The sequence below is a fragment of the Lampris incognitus genome, chromosome 4 (assembly GCF_029633865.1).
Source record: "Lampris incognitus isolate fLamInc1 chromosome 4, fLamInc1.hap2, whole genome shotgun sequence".
NCBI lineage: Eukaryota > Metazoa > Chordata > Actinopteri > Lampriformes > Lampridae > Lampris > Lampris incognitus.
Window position 1 is genome coordinate 56,701,302 of NC_079214.1, and position 14,473 is coordinate 56,715,774.

The following is a 14,473-nucleotide window of genomic DNA, read 5'->3' on the forward strand; positions in this document are numbered from 1 at the left end:
AATGGTTAAGCTTTGCCAGTAGACCAACCGGCAGTTCAAGTAAATGGCCGAGAAAAACTGGAGGGTAGGCATCGAGTTCTGGTGCTGTGGTCTGGATCATGTATATTTCCAATGCACTGCAATATCTGGCCAATAGCATCTGCACTGAACATTATGCTTAACAAATGTGTATTAATCAATTCACAATAATCAATAATTCATGCAAAACCATTTGATTCTTGCCAAATCTCAACGCTCACTGCTCATGTTTGCAAGAAAGCAACCAAATCTCTGTGTAATAAAAGCTATGGTAAAATAATAATTGCTGCACAGTACAGTCATCTTCATGAGTTAGCAAGGCAAAGTTGAGTCGCTTGAAAGTGCAAAAAGTACAGCAGAGCAATATGGCATCTAGCACTGTGGTAATATGCAAATGTCAGGGCAATTAACAATGAATACGGAGGGGACTTATTCCATCTGTTTAGAAAGGGAGACGGGGGGATGGACAATAGGTAGAAATAAAGAAAGACGGTGAGACACAAAAGGAGTGACAGAATGCGAGACAGAAATATAGACGGACGGCGATAAAGGGAGCACAGAGACACGGGGGAGAGAAGAATTGGGTTGGAAAGACGGTGGCGAACAAGCTGAAATTAATCCGGACACTCCAGATGGCCAGAGGTCTGCGTGTGTGTGTGTGTGTGTGTGTGTGTGTGTGTGTGTGGGAAGGTGTGTGTGTGGGAAGGTGTATGGGTGTGTTTATTTAGGTGTGCATGTGTTTGCCTTCAGACAAACAAGAACATCTGGTTTCGGCACACTGGGCAGGTTCTAAGACCAAATGATCTAATTTGGATGGGAAACGACAGAAACACCTCAACACAAAGGAAGAAGAAGCTCTCTCTCTCTCTCTCTCTCTCTCTCTCTCTCTCTCTCTCTCTCTCTCTCTCTCTCTCTCTCTCTCTCTCTCTCTCTCTCTCAACCACTCTCTCTCTCTAACACACACGTAGTTTGGGAGTCTTTGGTTTATTGTCCCTTGATATTTATTGGCTTTGGAGCACGTAACACACCTATGGATGTTTGTGTGTATGTGTGCCTCACCGTGTAGCCTACTCTGTGTGTACTCTGTGTGTACTGTGTGTGTGTGTGTGCATGTATGTGTCCTCTGTGATACAAAGCTAATAAATCAATAGCCACCACTATCTGATAAACAATTTCTGCTGGCTTTCTTGTTACCCTGTGAGGCACAAACACACACATTCATACAAACCACTCACTACCACACACAAATACAAATGCATTGCACAAACACACAAACCAACAAAAACAATTACAGCTGGTTTTGATGACCCCCCCCCCGCTCCTTCCACACACACACACACACACACACACACACAAACAGACACATACCTTTACACACATACTGTGCTATAAAAGTAAACTGTGTCGTGTTTTGATGAAAAAGAGGGAGCGATGGAGGAGAGAGGATGAGTGGAGAGGAGCAGAGGAGAGATACCATATGTACTCTTCTGGGTGTCGTATACGTAGTCTACGGCGTAGCACATTAAGGGTGATAAACCATTCAAAGGGCCCCACTTTCTGCTGCTGATCTTTATTGTGATCAATCAGCATAATGCATTTGATATGGCCGAGCCTTGCAACTGTCTCCCGGATATAGTTTTTCAGTACAACAGCAAACGCTTTTGATTTAGATGACTGTTATGGTCACTCTGGCCTGATTCGTCAGCTCTGGGTTAGTTTTGTCAGCTTTGGCTCCGTTTTGTTTAAGCGTTGCTTCGGCCAAATTGGTGGCAGCTGTGCTGTGTGTGGTTGAATGCCTGTTTTTCTGATTGACTGAACTTTACAATTCAGAACTGTCCATGAATTCTTCAAAACTTGCGTGCAGACTTCACAGACCGTCTCATCTTGCCTGTCTTTGTGTGCGCACGTGTTTGTGTAATGCAAGTTACACTTGGTATGCTACTGTGTGTTTTGCAAGTGTCACGGAAGTTCATTGAATGAGTGCTTTACAACTTAATGCCAATCTGTCAAAACTGCATGTTTGAGCTGCCATGCAACATCAGTGGAGGTTGGCGAGTTTAAAATTACATCAAACCAGCTACATTATTCTCCATCTCTCTCTCTCTCTGCCATGGTGGGTGGATTCTGATCCCACACTCTATAGGTAGAATGCGGTGCTGATAGTGTCAAGAATAAGGGTTTGTCTTTTTCACGGGCAGCCATGCAAAACATCCATGCACCCATAGCGCTGCAAGGCACTTAGCATAAAATTACTTGGCATATTTTTATTTCAGGGATTTATTGGAGGGTAAACCCATCTGAACTCAGAGGACTTACCCTTTCTACTGTAGAAAAGAGTTAAACCTGCCTTTACAGGCTTACATACATCTTAATAACAAATACAACTGTGCAATATATATAAACATCATCCATCTTTTGGACCTTTTTTTATTGAGGATATGGTCTTTTTAGGAGAAGGAAATATGAATTGATGCCTCTTGAAATATATATTTTTTATACTCTGGTTGTTTGTCTTGTCATTATCGCCTACAGAAGGTCTGAGTTTACCCGGGCTTCTGATTACTGCTGCATTAGTGTTTATCTTGCCAATCCACTGTAACATTGGGCTGGTGTGGGTGGAGAGAGCTAGCAGCATGTGGCTAGTTAGCAAGAGCCCCGGGAAAGCTGATTAGCCCGGAGAGTCGACGGACAACGAGATGGGGATTTCCACAATGCTACTTTATTCTATTGTACATAAACCATGCAATGCCAGGTCTCCATGGCACTTGTTACGGTGGGAGTTCGTTCTTGTGGACGACTCTACGCTAGTGCGTCACGACAAGACAAAAAGGAGGCGCTGTCAGGCCAAATTGTGTCCGGATGACGTCATCGCAACGCAATCGCGACAGCTCGCATTCCTGACGTTCCTCTCTCGCTGTAGTAGTTCGCGGAGTCGCAATATTGCGGGCGAAAGCAGGTTTAATAGTGTACTCTTTTTAGCTACATCGTACAATACATGCGCAGGGCCACCTTTTATATTCGACTTGCAATTGTTTATATTAGGATGTTTTTTGAAAAGCAGAAAAAAAAGCATACTTTTAGGCGAAATTTCATCTACGGGTTGATCACCTTGTTAGCTAGCTATGTAGCGTGGACGATATTTCCGATAAAGGTGTTTGATAAACCCATTGTAAACTACTAATAAGACACGTTAGCCCCTAGCTAACAGGGCTGAAACTTTAGCCGAGCGGTTAGTGATGTCGCCTTGTGGTGCAGTACACCCCGTATCGGATCCCGCACCGGGCAAGAAAATAACCGGTTACACCGTTGTCCATTAAAATGAAACGTCTGGTATGTTTTTTGACATCGATGATAGGTTAGCTAGGTAGCTAGCAACCCCCAAAAAATTAGTTACTAGGAAGGCGAGCTGTCACGATTGCATTGCGATAATGTCACCCGGACACGTTTTGGCAGCCCGGACACAATTTGGTCTGACAGCTATTTGGCATTGCATTTATATTTACCAGACTCGACCACGCAGACTTCCGTCCTGTCAAAAAAAAGAAAAAAAAGGATTGTGTCGCCATCATTGTTTTCATGTGCATTTTCTCCAGTCCATGGTCATTTACTGGATTCAAGTTGTTTACTTCACAAGGCTACATGCTAATATGTCCCTGTTTTTTTTCCAGCTGAACCATGCGGGGGTGTAGTCCAGGGCCTAAATGGCACCATAGAGTCCCCCGGCTTTCCCCATGGCTATCCCAACTACGCCAACTGCACCTGGTTGATTATAACAGGGGAGAGGAACCGGATCCAGCTAACCTTCGTCACTCTGGCCTTAGAGGAGGACTTCGACATTGTTTCGGTCTACGATGGACAACCATCGCCCGGCAATTTAAAAATGAGGTGGGAGTGATTTGTTTTTTTTCCATAACCCTCTGATTGTCTCTCCCTCTCCTTTTACATCCTCCTCTTCGGCTCCCCCTTTCAACCTCTCTGTCCCTCGCGGTCTGAGTATGGCCAATCATCTCTGTGTTTGCACATTTACCTCCATTAAGAGGAAGAAGGGAAAAAAAGACATTTCGACAGCAGCACATATTTTTTGACATTTTGGCTCTTTACGCTTATCTCCTTTGGAAATGAAATGACACAGTGAAAATGAGGTGAAAGCACAAAGTGTCAACTTTAATTTGAGGGAATTTGCAGCCATATCGGTATGAAAGTTTGACAAACTTTTTTTTTTGCTCATGTGTCCCCTATTACATAGTGCCAAAAGCAGGACAAGTTGAATTTAAATTAAGTGAAGCAGACACTTTGACATGGCCATCATTTAGAAGGCTTCTCTCCACCTAGTTAAACTCGACAACACAATCTACTAATTATAGACAATTTATACTGTGATTTATAGACAATAAATTGTGTCTGTGCTGCAGCGTTTCCTCCGAACAGGCCTTCTGCATATTTTTGCTGTGGCTGCTCACCATGATGAGGTCATCAACCCACCATGCCAAAAATATTTCCCCCAAATGTTTTTTCCAAGAACACAGTCATGAAAGTATGCTAGACTGTGCAGTGAGTTTGTTTTAAATCTGATAATGGCTCTTAACGTTTTCAGCAGCAAGTTTGGCAGCATGGCAGCAAACTGAGCATGTCCTGTTGCCTTTCATTGTCTTTTAAGAATAGCTTCGCTTTGAACCCTCGGCCAGTCAAGTTGCTTATATGAAGCCGTTTTGTAATTTAATTCTTCCTGTGGGACGATGCTTGCTATGACAGGTGCTGTCTTTACTGATGTATAACTGATGGAAGACTATTGCTGTGCCTAACTGTCTATCTCAACATGTTCTACAAGAGCTAATTAGCTAATTAGTCAAGGTGGTGAATGGATGAGAAGGTTCAGTGTGGTTCTTTATGATTTTCCGATTAAACTTCTTGGTTTCAGTCTGTTGTTATTGGACACCAGGTTTTAACTGTGTTCATGCTAATATGCATTAAATCATTATGTTTTCAGCAAATTTTGTACTTGAACTACTGCAATACACTTCTTCATCATATTCCTCCTCATCATTCTGCATCCTCCTCATCATATTCTTCATATATCTTATAGTTCCATTGTAATTCTTTATCTCTTTCAGTGTTTTGTTTTGTAAATTGTGTAAATACAGCATCCATTGCACGGGGTGAGAGAGATCCCTCCTCTCTTGCTCTTCCGGAGGTTTCTACCTATTTTTTTCTCCCTGTTAAAGGTTCTTTAGGGAGTTGTTACTTATCCAGTGTGAGGGTCCAAGGACAGGATGTCGTGTTGCTGTAAAGTCCACTGAGGCAAAATTGTAATTTTTGATATTGGGCTATACAAATAAAATTGACTTGACTTCTTGCTGAGCTTCCCAGTCTGTGCAATCCAACCAACACAAGGAATCCAAAACGATGCTGCATGCTTGGTGTTTAACCTACCCCACCTCAATGTGTCACCCCTCTCTTTGCCTTAAACTGGCTATTCTGTTGCTGCCTGCATAAAGTTAAATCATTATGATGTTGGAGAGCAGTTTGAGCGGTTCAGGGAATAGCACTAACTAACCCTTAAACCCATATTAACATGTACACCCCGACTTGCCCTCTTCATTCAGCCTCTGGCAGGCTGTTATCTGTCCCCTCCACTAAACCCACAAGCTCTACATCCAAATGTCTCTCTCACTTGGCCCCGGATGGTGGATTGATATTCATCAGAACGACTGACTTGCTTACTTCCTTCAAGAAAGGCCTAAAAATGTTTCCTAAGCGTGGTCTGTTGTGGATTTTGCATGAATATAAATTGGTGTTGGCTATTGGTGTCTACCACTGAGCCCTTCTCTACTTGCACTTGACATTTTTATACTCTCATGGCATAATTAGCCCATTTTACTGTTTTGTTGCATTAGTAATTCACATTGTCCCTTGATTTTAAATTTTCCTATTCTCTGCCTCATTATGCTTTAAGGCATGCCTGCATTAAAGCACTCAGCTTGGCATACTATGTTGATATGATATGATGTAGTGCTCTATGATGCCAGTTGGCAACACATGAATTAATCAGCTATTTGATGAGTCTCTTGGAAGTTGCTTAGGGGGGGGGAAAAGCATCTGCCAAATGTAAATAAAATGTAGAATGTTAAGTTTGTGGAGAAAACCATTCCTCCTGCCATCCAAACTCACCTCATCAGTGTGTGTTTTTGCTGCCCCTGGTGTTGGGGAACGAAACTGACCAAAGCAAAAAACTATGCAGATCAGAGCAATATCTAGGAGTCACTCAGTGGGACAGCATGGTTCAGGAGGTAGAGCGGGTTGTCTAGTAATCGGAAGGTTCCTGGTTCGATCCCCGGCTCCTCCAGAGAGCGTGTAGAAGTGTCCCTGAGCAAGACACTGAACCCCTGGCTGCTCCTGATGAGCATGTTGGCTCCTTGCAGGGCAGCCTCCTCCATCAGTCTGTGAATGTGTGTGTGAATGGGTGAATGTGAGGCGTACACTGTAAAGCACTTTGAGTGGTCGGCAGACTAGAAAAGCGCTGTATAAATGCCGTCCATTTACCATTTAATTTAGAGTAGACTGAATACCCCCACACGTTCCACTGATTAAGTAAGCATCATCCCACTATCAGAAATTATTTCACATAACTGATGACTCATATACCTTAAGAGCAGCAGGGCAGTAAAAATTATAATAGCTTTACTGGGGGAAATAGTAGTTGTGGGCATTGTAATACTGAAATGGCAAAGCTTTATAGCTCATCTGAGGTAAAACCTCAGAAACATTTCACATTTTAAATCCTCGGACACACACGGGGCATACATTGAGGTGAGTCCAAGTGGGCATCATCGTGGCAATTAAATCAAGAGAACGAGTGGATGCAGAGGAAGCACTTGCTCCGCTGTTAAATCCTCACCTGACAGCGTGATGATGGTTCCAGTGTAGTTACGGGTGATCATGATGATAAGGGGTCTTCTGAATCCAGTTATGAGCTCCAGCACATTTTTGTAACACCTCTGCTGCTCCACAAAATAGCTAAACGACTTCCCGATGCTTTCTGCTCACCTCCACTTTTCCGTGGCTTCGGCGAGATGGGACTTGGTTGCCGGATCGTTCCGCTGGCACTGTACAGGCAGTACGCAACCTGGTGTAGTCTGTCTGTCATATTCAGACAGAGACACTAGACTAGACGGGTTGTGCAAAGAAAAATGAAACTCTCCGTTGAACTTGACAGTTTCCTATGTCTAAATGACTTGTCTCTGGCAATCATTTGCCTGTGGATAACCCGAACCAATTATGGCGTTTTCATGTAACATTTGCCATTGCATTTTGATTTCATCTAAGATTTAATTAAGTTCCCTTTCGTTTCATCTACGTCTCATTTGTTCGCCCGTGAAATATATGGTGACAAATACCTGGTCATATTCTGATAAGAAAAGTAAAAGCAGCCCGAAGTGACAATGACATGCAGTCACTTTACAGATTATGAGGCCTGTAAATTGTGGCTTGGCAACACAGACTAAAGGCCTGCGTGTCTACTGACTGACAAATTCATTTGCATATTGCAGACCGGTGCCTTAGGTAATGATGAATTGAACTGTTCCCATTGAAGCATAGATCGCTTTTACACTGACCGAAAAGAAGAACAACCTGACTGGAAATATTAATGAACAGAGAGGGGAAGATAGTACCCAACTCACTGTGCCAGCAGTAACACACTGAGCTCCACGTCACTGTGGGGAAAAATAGTCCGTCTCTGTAGCACGGCACTTCCTACCGTCACTATTAGTGTGGATCAGAAAAGAAATCCGATACCTGATTGACAGCAATGGCACACTGGTATATAATTTGGTCATTTGTAGTCAAAAGGATTTTTCTTGTAAGCTGTTGTTCACTGGGTCGGTTTAGATGTGCTGACAGAGGGCGTCCGGGTGGCGTGGCGGTCTGTTCCGTTGCCTACCAACACGGGGATCGCCTCTTCGAATCCCCGTGTTACCCCCGGCGTGGTCGGGCGTTCCTACAGACACAACTGGCCGTGTCTGCGGGTGGGAGGCCGGATGTGGGTATGTGTCCTGGTCACTGCACTAGCGCCTCCTCTGGTCGGGCAGGGCGGCTGTTCGGGGGGGATGGGGAACTGGGGGGAATAGTGTGATCCTGTCATCCTTCCATGCGCTACGTGCCCCTGGCGAAACTCCTCACTGTCAGGTGAAACGAAGCGGCTGGCGTCTCCTCATGTATCGGAGGAGGCATGTGGTAGTCTGCTGCCCTCCCCGGATCGGCAGCGGGGGTGGAGAGGTGACCGTGATGGCTCGGAGAGCGGGGTGATTGGCCAGGTACAATTAAGGAGAAAAAGTAGGGGGGGGGGGGTTGGAAGATGTGCTGACCAAAATTCAAGGCTGTTCTCAATGACAGCATGGATTTATTGCTGGCTGGTCAGTATTTTTTTATTATTATTATTTTTTACTACATCCTAGGCATGCCAGCCAACAATGCACAGACTTGATGTAACCCATGCCTCGACATGACAAACAGCAGGAAAGACCTCATCTGGTACCTCACATGGCTGCGGTTAGAGAGCACATGAGAGGGAAAGCAGTCACAGCAGTGGTCAAAGCAACAGCACCATTTTTCTTCACCTCGTCAGCCTCCGGGGAAGGAGACGGTGTCAGGTGGTCGTGCAAACAGCAAAACGCAAGAAAGAGCCGTGTGAAGTGCAGCCGTCCCGTGTGCAGGTCTTGCTCACACAAACTATGTGTTGTCTTTTGGTCAGAGGAATAAGCGACGGTATCAGTGAGTGCTGGGATAGGCTCCAGCATCCCCGCCACCCTGAGCAGGATAAGCGGTTTGGATAATGGATGGAGTGGACGGATCAATGTGCATAAAAGCGCACTCCCAAGTATTCGGTGCCGTAAATATACAGTGATACATAGCCAAGGCTCAGCATTTTCAGTTTTTACCGATTTTCATTGAAAAATACCCAGATTTTTTTTAAAAGGAGCAGAACCGTTTAAACTGATTTTCACCCGGATTTTATATTTCCACAGATCCGAAAGTTGTTCCTGTTCGTGTGAGGTTATGTAACAGTGTCCTGTTGTGGTGAAATTCGGCATGCTGGATGGCTTTGAAAAATAAAAACCGAAAACGCCGAGCCTTGTACGTAGCTCATATTTTGTCCTATTTTCGTAGAATCACTGATTCAGCTTAACTCGTATACACACTTCCTCATTGTGTATACGGCATGGGTTAATTCAATTTAAGGTGCTTCACCGGCTTCACTACTCGGGGGGGGGGGGGGGGGGGGACAAGCTTGCCAGAATCTTTCCCACCACAGACCCTGGCTGTCCGAGGTGCAGCCATAGTCCAGCCTCAGCAGGACACATGTTCTGGGCGTGCCCCTCCCTCAACAGTTACTGGGGACATATATTTAATGTATTCTCACATATCTGTAAACAGACCATAGCCCCTGATTCTCACACAGCCATCTTTGGCATACCACCCCCTAACTATGGGGTCACAACCTTGTAGGCAAAGCTTCATTGCCAGCTCGCAGACTTATTCTTTTTAACTGGGAGTCGAATAAAGCTCCATCATTTTTGCAGTGGTTAAGGGAGGTGCTGTCCTTTCTACCGTTAGAAAAGCGGCGATATAAAATCTGTAAAGCCCACAAAAACTTCGCTCTGACCTGGAGTCCTTTCATGGACTTTATTGAAGGTTTTCCCTTTCATTGAATGTGCTTTTTACCTGGTTGTCACTACAATATTTACACAGTACACACATATATGTGTATACTGTTGTCTTCAAAACATAGCTATCATGAGGAATTGGAATAAGAAGTCCCTGCATAGTCTTTTCTTTTTTTCCCCCTTGGGCTTTGGTGTGAAGGAGGGGTTTCTCCATACGTTCTTTCTTTTTTTATTTGGTTGTTTGTGTTTTATGTACACCTGTTCCAGTGACTTGAAGATTGGAAAATAAAGTTAAAAAAAAGAAAAAGAATAACTGATTATTTTACCTTTATTTTATCTTCTAACAATGTGATTAGGATATGTAATAAGCTGCACCCACCCACACACACACACACACACACACACACACACACACACACGTGTGTGTGTATATCTCCCTCTCACCCTTTTTCGGGTGTTGTGCGTCTTCCTCAAGCTCGGGTCCTCTACCAGAGGCCTGGGCGTTTGAGGGTTCTGTGCAGTATCTTAGCTGTTCATAGGACCACACTCTTCTGGACAGATACCTCAGATCTTGTTCCTGGAATCTGCTGGAGCCACTCTCCCAGTTCGGGGGTCACAGCCCCTAGTGCTCCTATTACCACTGGGACTACTGTGGATTTCACCTTTCACATCTGATCTAATTCTTCCCTCAGCCCTTGGTATTCCTCTAGCTTCTTGTGCTCTTTCTTCCTGATGTCAAGGGTTGCTGCATCATATCCATTATATCAGTAAATGTTTCAGACAAGAAAGAGGCCAGTGTCAGTTTGTCCCTGCTTTGACTTTATTTTTTAAAGAAGAGGTTAGGATTGCTACATCGATCAATACTGTGGTCTTCTGTTCCTTGTTGACCACTACAATGTTTGATTGGTTAGCCAGCACCCGCCTGTCAGTCTGGAACTTGAAGTCCCACTGGATCTTTATCTACATACTAGAAGAACCCCGCTACAATGTAGCGGTTTGGTTATCCACCCGTCTAAATCTCCCTCCTCTTCATCCTGCCAGCTAACCGCCTTCCCCCTGCCCCTAAACCCCCCCCCACTCCAACTCCCTCCCCCCAAATGCTCAGAATAATCTGGAATGCCGAGAAAAGTGGTTTTTAGCCATTTTTAGAAAATGCATATTTTGCATAATTATGCATAATTATCATAATTATATTTTAATTTTCTGCTATTTTTCTGGTCCTCTCTGGAACAATACCTACCACCTCCAAAAAAAATTAGGATCATAAGTGCATTTTTGCAAAAATGCATATATTTTGCATAATGCCAAAACATTTCCAAGTCCCAGAAATTTTTTTTTATATAGGTGAAAAAATCAAAGATGCTCAGAAGCATCTGAAATGCCGAGAAACGTGGTTTTTTAGCCATTTTTAAAAAAATGCATATTTTGCGTATTTATGCATAATTATGCGTAATTTTAATTTTCTGGGATTTTTCCCTTACTCTCTGAGACAATATCTACCACCTCCAAAAATAATTAGGGTCATAAGTGCTTTAGTTTTCGGTCCCGCTATCTACACTAACACACACACTAACACCACACGCACACACATTACGAAAATATATGAGTAGATATATATCAGGAATCAGGAACAATTTATTTTTCATTTCATATTATGTACTACGTACACAAAAGAAACAAAATTCCGTTGCCCCCAGCCCACAGCAGTGCAACACAAAAACACATATCCAAAAATGGAGAACAAAGCACAAAAAAAAAAAAACAGCCAGCAACACAGTCCAAAAACTCCACCGTCCAGAGAACGACCTCCAGCCAGGATGACTGTCGGACCTGCCGGTGTCCATGGGCTATTAGTTAGCCTAGCCTGCCCCACCTCCGCGTCCCGTCAGAACACCCTCGGGTGTTCCCCCCTCAGGCGCAGCTCCAGGCAGTGCCGTGGTTCCTGGGGCCTATCGGATGCACCAGACCAGGCTCCCCCAGTTGATCCAACGCCAGCTGTCCAGCCACACACCTCCCCCGCACTCCACACGATGACACAAACTCAGACGCAGACAAAAACACTGCACAGTCGATGCTAGGCGAGGCCGCTGCCAGACCGCCTCGGTGTTTCCTCTCGGGCCCACAGGATGCAGCAGATCAAGCTGATCAGCTGATCAAGCGCCAGCTCTCCCAGCCAAGCAAAATCGACGATCAAAATAAAAACTTCACACAATGACACAAACTTAGACGTGGACAAAGGCTCTGCATAATAGGCACTGGGTGAGGCCACCTCAAATGCGATCCGTACCGCCATCTTCTCACACCGGAAGTCACATACACACTCACACACACACACACAAACACACACACACACATACACACACATATATATATATATTAAAATAAATAATCCAGTGAGTCAAGTAAATTCTTTATGAGACAGTACAAGCCTGTTTCATGCCATATAGTATATATAAATATAAGCTATCACTGGTTTTAATGTAGGCTATATAATTCATTAAGAGGCCACCCTTAATTAATTATATAGCCTCATATTAATTAAGGGTGGCCCCTTAATGAATTATATAGCCTACACTTAAACTCACTCTGAGCAACTTCCATCTCGCAGCATTCATAGGGGACTTGCTACCACACCCAAGACGATGACAATAGTGTCTTTGTACTTGCCATGTTAAATAAGGCAGTGTGGCTGAATGTTGTCGGACGGTATTAACAATTATAAGCTTTACCTCGCTCCTCTTATCTAAAGCATGCATACGATAGGAGTTTTAAATTGTAACTCATACCACTGTAGAGTGCATATTGGAAATTCGACTACCACCCAAAATTACTTGCAAAGTGCATCTTGGACAGTTGGCCTGGCCTTAATTAAGCAATTACCGTCACCCGAAATTACTTAGCAGTCAAGGGTGGTGTGACATCCTATTCCTAATGGTAACAAATTTGTAATCCCTCCTCTCTCTCTCCCCATCCTTCCCATCACTCTCTACTACTATTCACTGCTGTACTCCCCTCATATCCCAATAAAGCAGAAATATAAAGTATCTCATAAGAATTCACTCCAGGAATAACTATCAGGGTGGCTTGAGCACCTACTATGTGGTTGAAGGGTATAATGGAATGGATGGATGATTTATGTTAGATATTTCTACAAAAATAGAATACATTCTGGCATTTTTTTGTGTACTAGATATTTCCTTGCTCTGAACATTTTAATCCAGGATACTAAAAATAGATACTATACAGTCAAGGCTCAACGTTTTCGGTTTTTATTTTTCAAAGCCATCCAGCATGCCGAATTTCGTCGCAAGAGGACACTGTTGCCCAACCTCACATGAACAGGAACAACTTTTGGATCCGTGGAAACATAAAATCCGGGTGAAAATCAGTTTAAACCGATCTGCTCCTTTTAAAAAATCTGGGTATTTTGTGGTGAAATTGGTAAAAACCGAAAACACTGAGCCTTGTATATAGTATATATTACAGCTGCAGTGTAAGTATTTGGTAGCCTTTCAGCAGTGTTACTGTGTCTGTGGCTTGGTTTTGGGTAACTGTGAGGTATCTTTAGAAAATAAAGTCAAAGCAGGGACAAATTGACACTGGCCTCTTGTCTGAAACATTTACTGATATAATGGATATGATGTAGCAACCCTTGTGCTGGAGTAAGCATTCTCATAGAAACTCAATTCAGAGAGCAAGCTAATGGACTAACCCATGACCTGATCCAATGTACCAACCTGTCTGCAGCTACCGTAGAGGACATCAGGCTATTCCATCTTGAATCTTCTGGCCCCATCTCACAAGAGGCATCATTTATTAAACTACCCATGACCAGCCATTACAAAGTTGAGTGTGTGATGTTTGAATGTACTGCCAGGTTTATCAAGTGGGTGCCTTCTTTCACCGTTTTGCTTATTTGTAAATATAGGAATGATACATTTTAGGAGGTGATCACTCTTCTCCTCTCTCTGTCCTCTCCTCCTCCTCCTCCTGCTGCTCAGTCGTCTCCATTTTCACCCTCTGTACATCAATTTTGTACCTCTTCACTCCTCCAGCCACACTTTCTTTTATTATTTCCTTTCTCTCTTCCTCACTGCCCTCTTCTTTCTCATTCTGCCCTCGCTGCAAACTTCTGTTTCAACATCCATTGTCATTCAGCCTCCGGCTTCAGCTGTGGATCGCTGAGCATCAATGATCCCTTTTAGTTAAACTACAAGCCTCCACATCAGATAGGCTGGTGATTTCTTCACAAGGGGTTTGTTGACAGGCACAAATACTAATGCACATTGCACAAGCGAACAGTAATCCCACAATGTCAAGTCTTTTTCTTATGATCATGAATCATGAAAAACTCAAAAGTCTAGGCGTGGCATCTGGGCGAATGTTCCCTATATGGCCAACTGTTTGAGTGTGGAAAATGTTAAGAGGAGACACACTGATGCATTAAGGGGAAAAACTGATATGGAAAGTGGCCACCTGATAAACCTCAGAAACAACCAAACAGATCCACAATGTGGAACAGCAAAATACAACCGATTGTTATGTCTGGAAAGGTCAAATTATTACATCTACATGAAATCACCCACAATGCTCATTGGCTAGGCCATGAAGGGGGCGGTACCTTCCCCTCATGACCTGATATGGCGGTTGTAGACTAGTAGCTATGGCAAGTGTTGCAGTGTTTAACTTTTGGTGGTGTGTAAGTTTAAGTGTTTGTTATGTTTAGGGTAAGGTGGTTGAGTGGTTGAGTTTAGGGTTATGGTTAAGTTTAGGGTTAAGGTGAGGTTGTGGGT

The 14,473-nt window shown here is 43.7% G+C and overlaps 1 protein-coding gene across 1 annotated transcript in view; it reads left to right on the plus strand.

The window, feature by feature from the left end:
- The window catches only part of LOC130112084 (CUB and sushi domain-containing protein 1-like), a 729,421-nt gene that overhangs the window by 23,391 nt on the left and 691,557 nt on the right, over window positions 1–14,473 (plus strand). Inside the window, exon 2 of the mRNA XM_056279382.1 lies at window positions 3,687–3,903. Within this exon, the coding sequence (XP_056135357.1) occupies window positions 3,687–3,903 (217 nt within the window). The remainder of the gene's footprint in view (window positions 1–3,686; window positions 3,904–14,473) is intronic.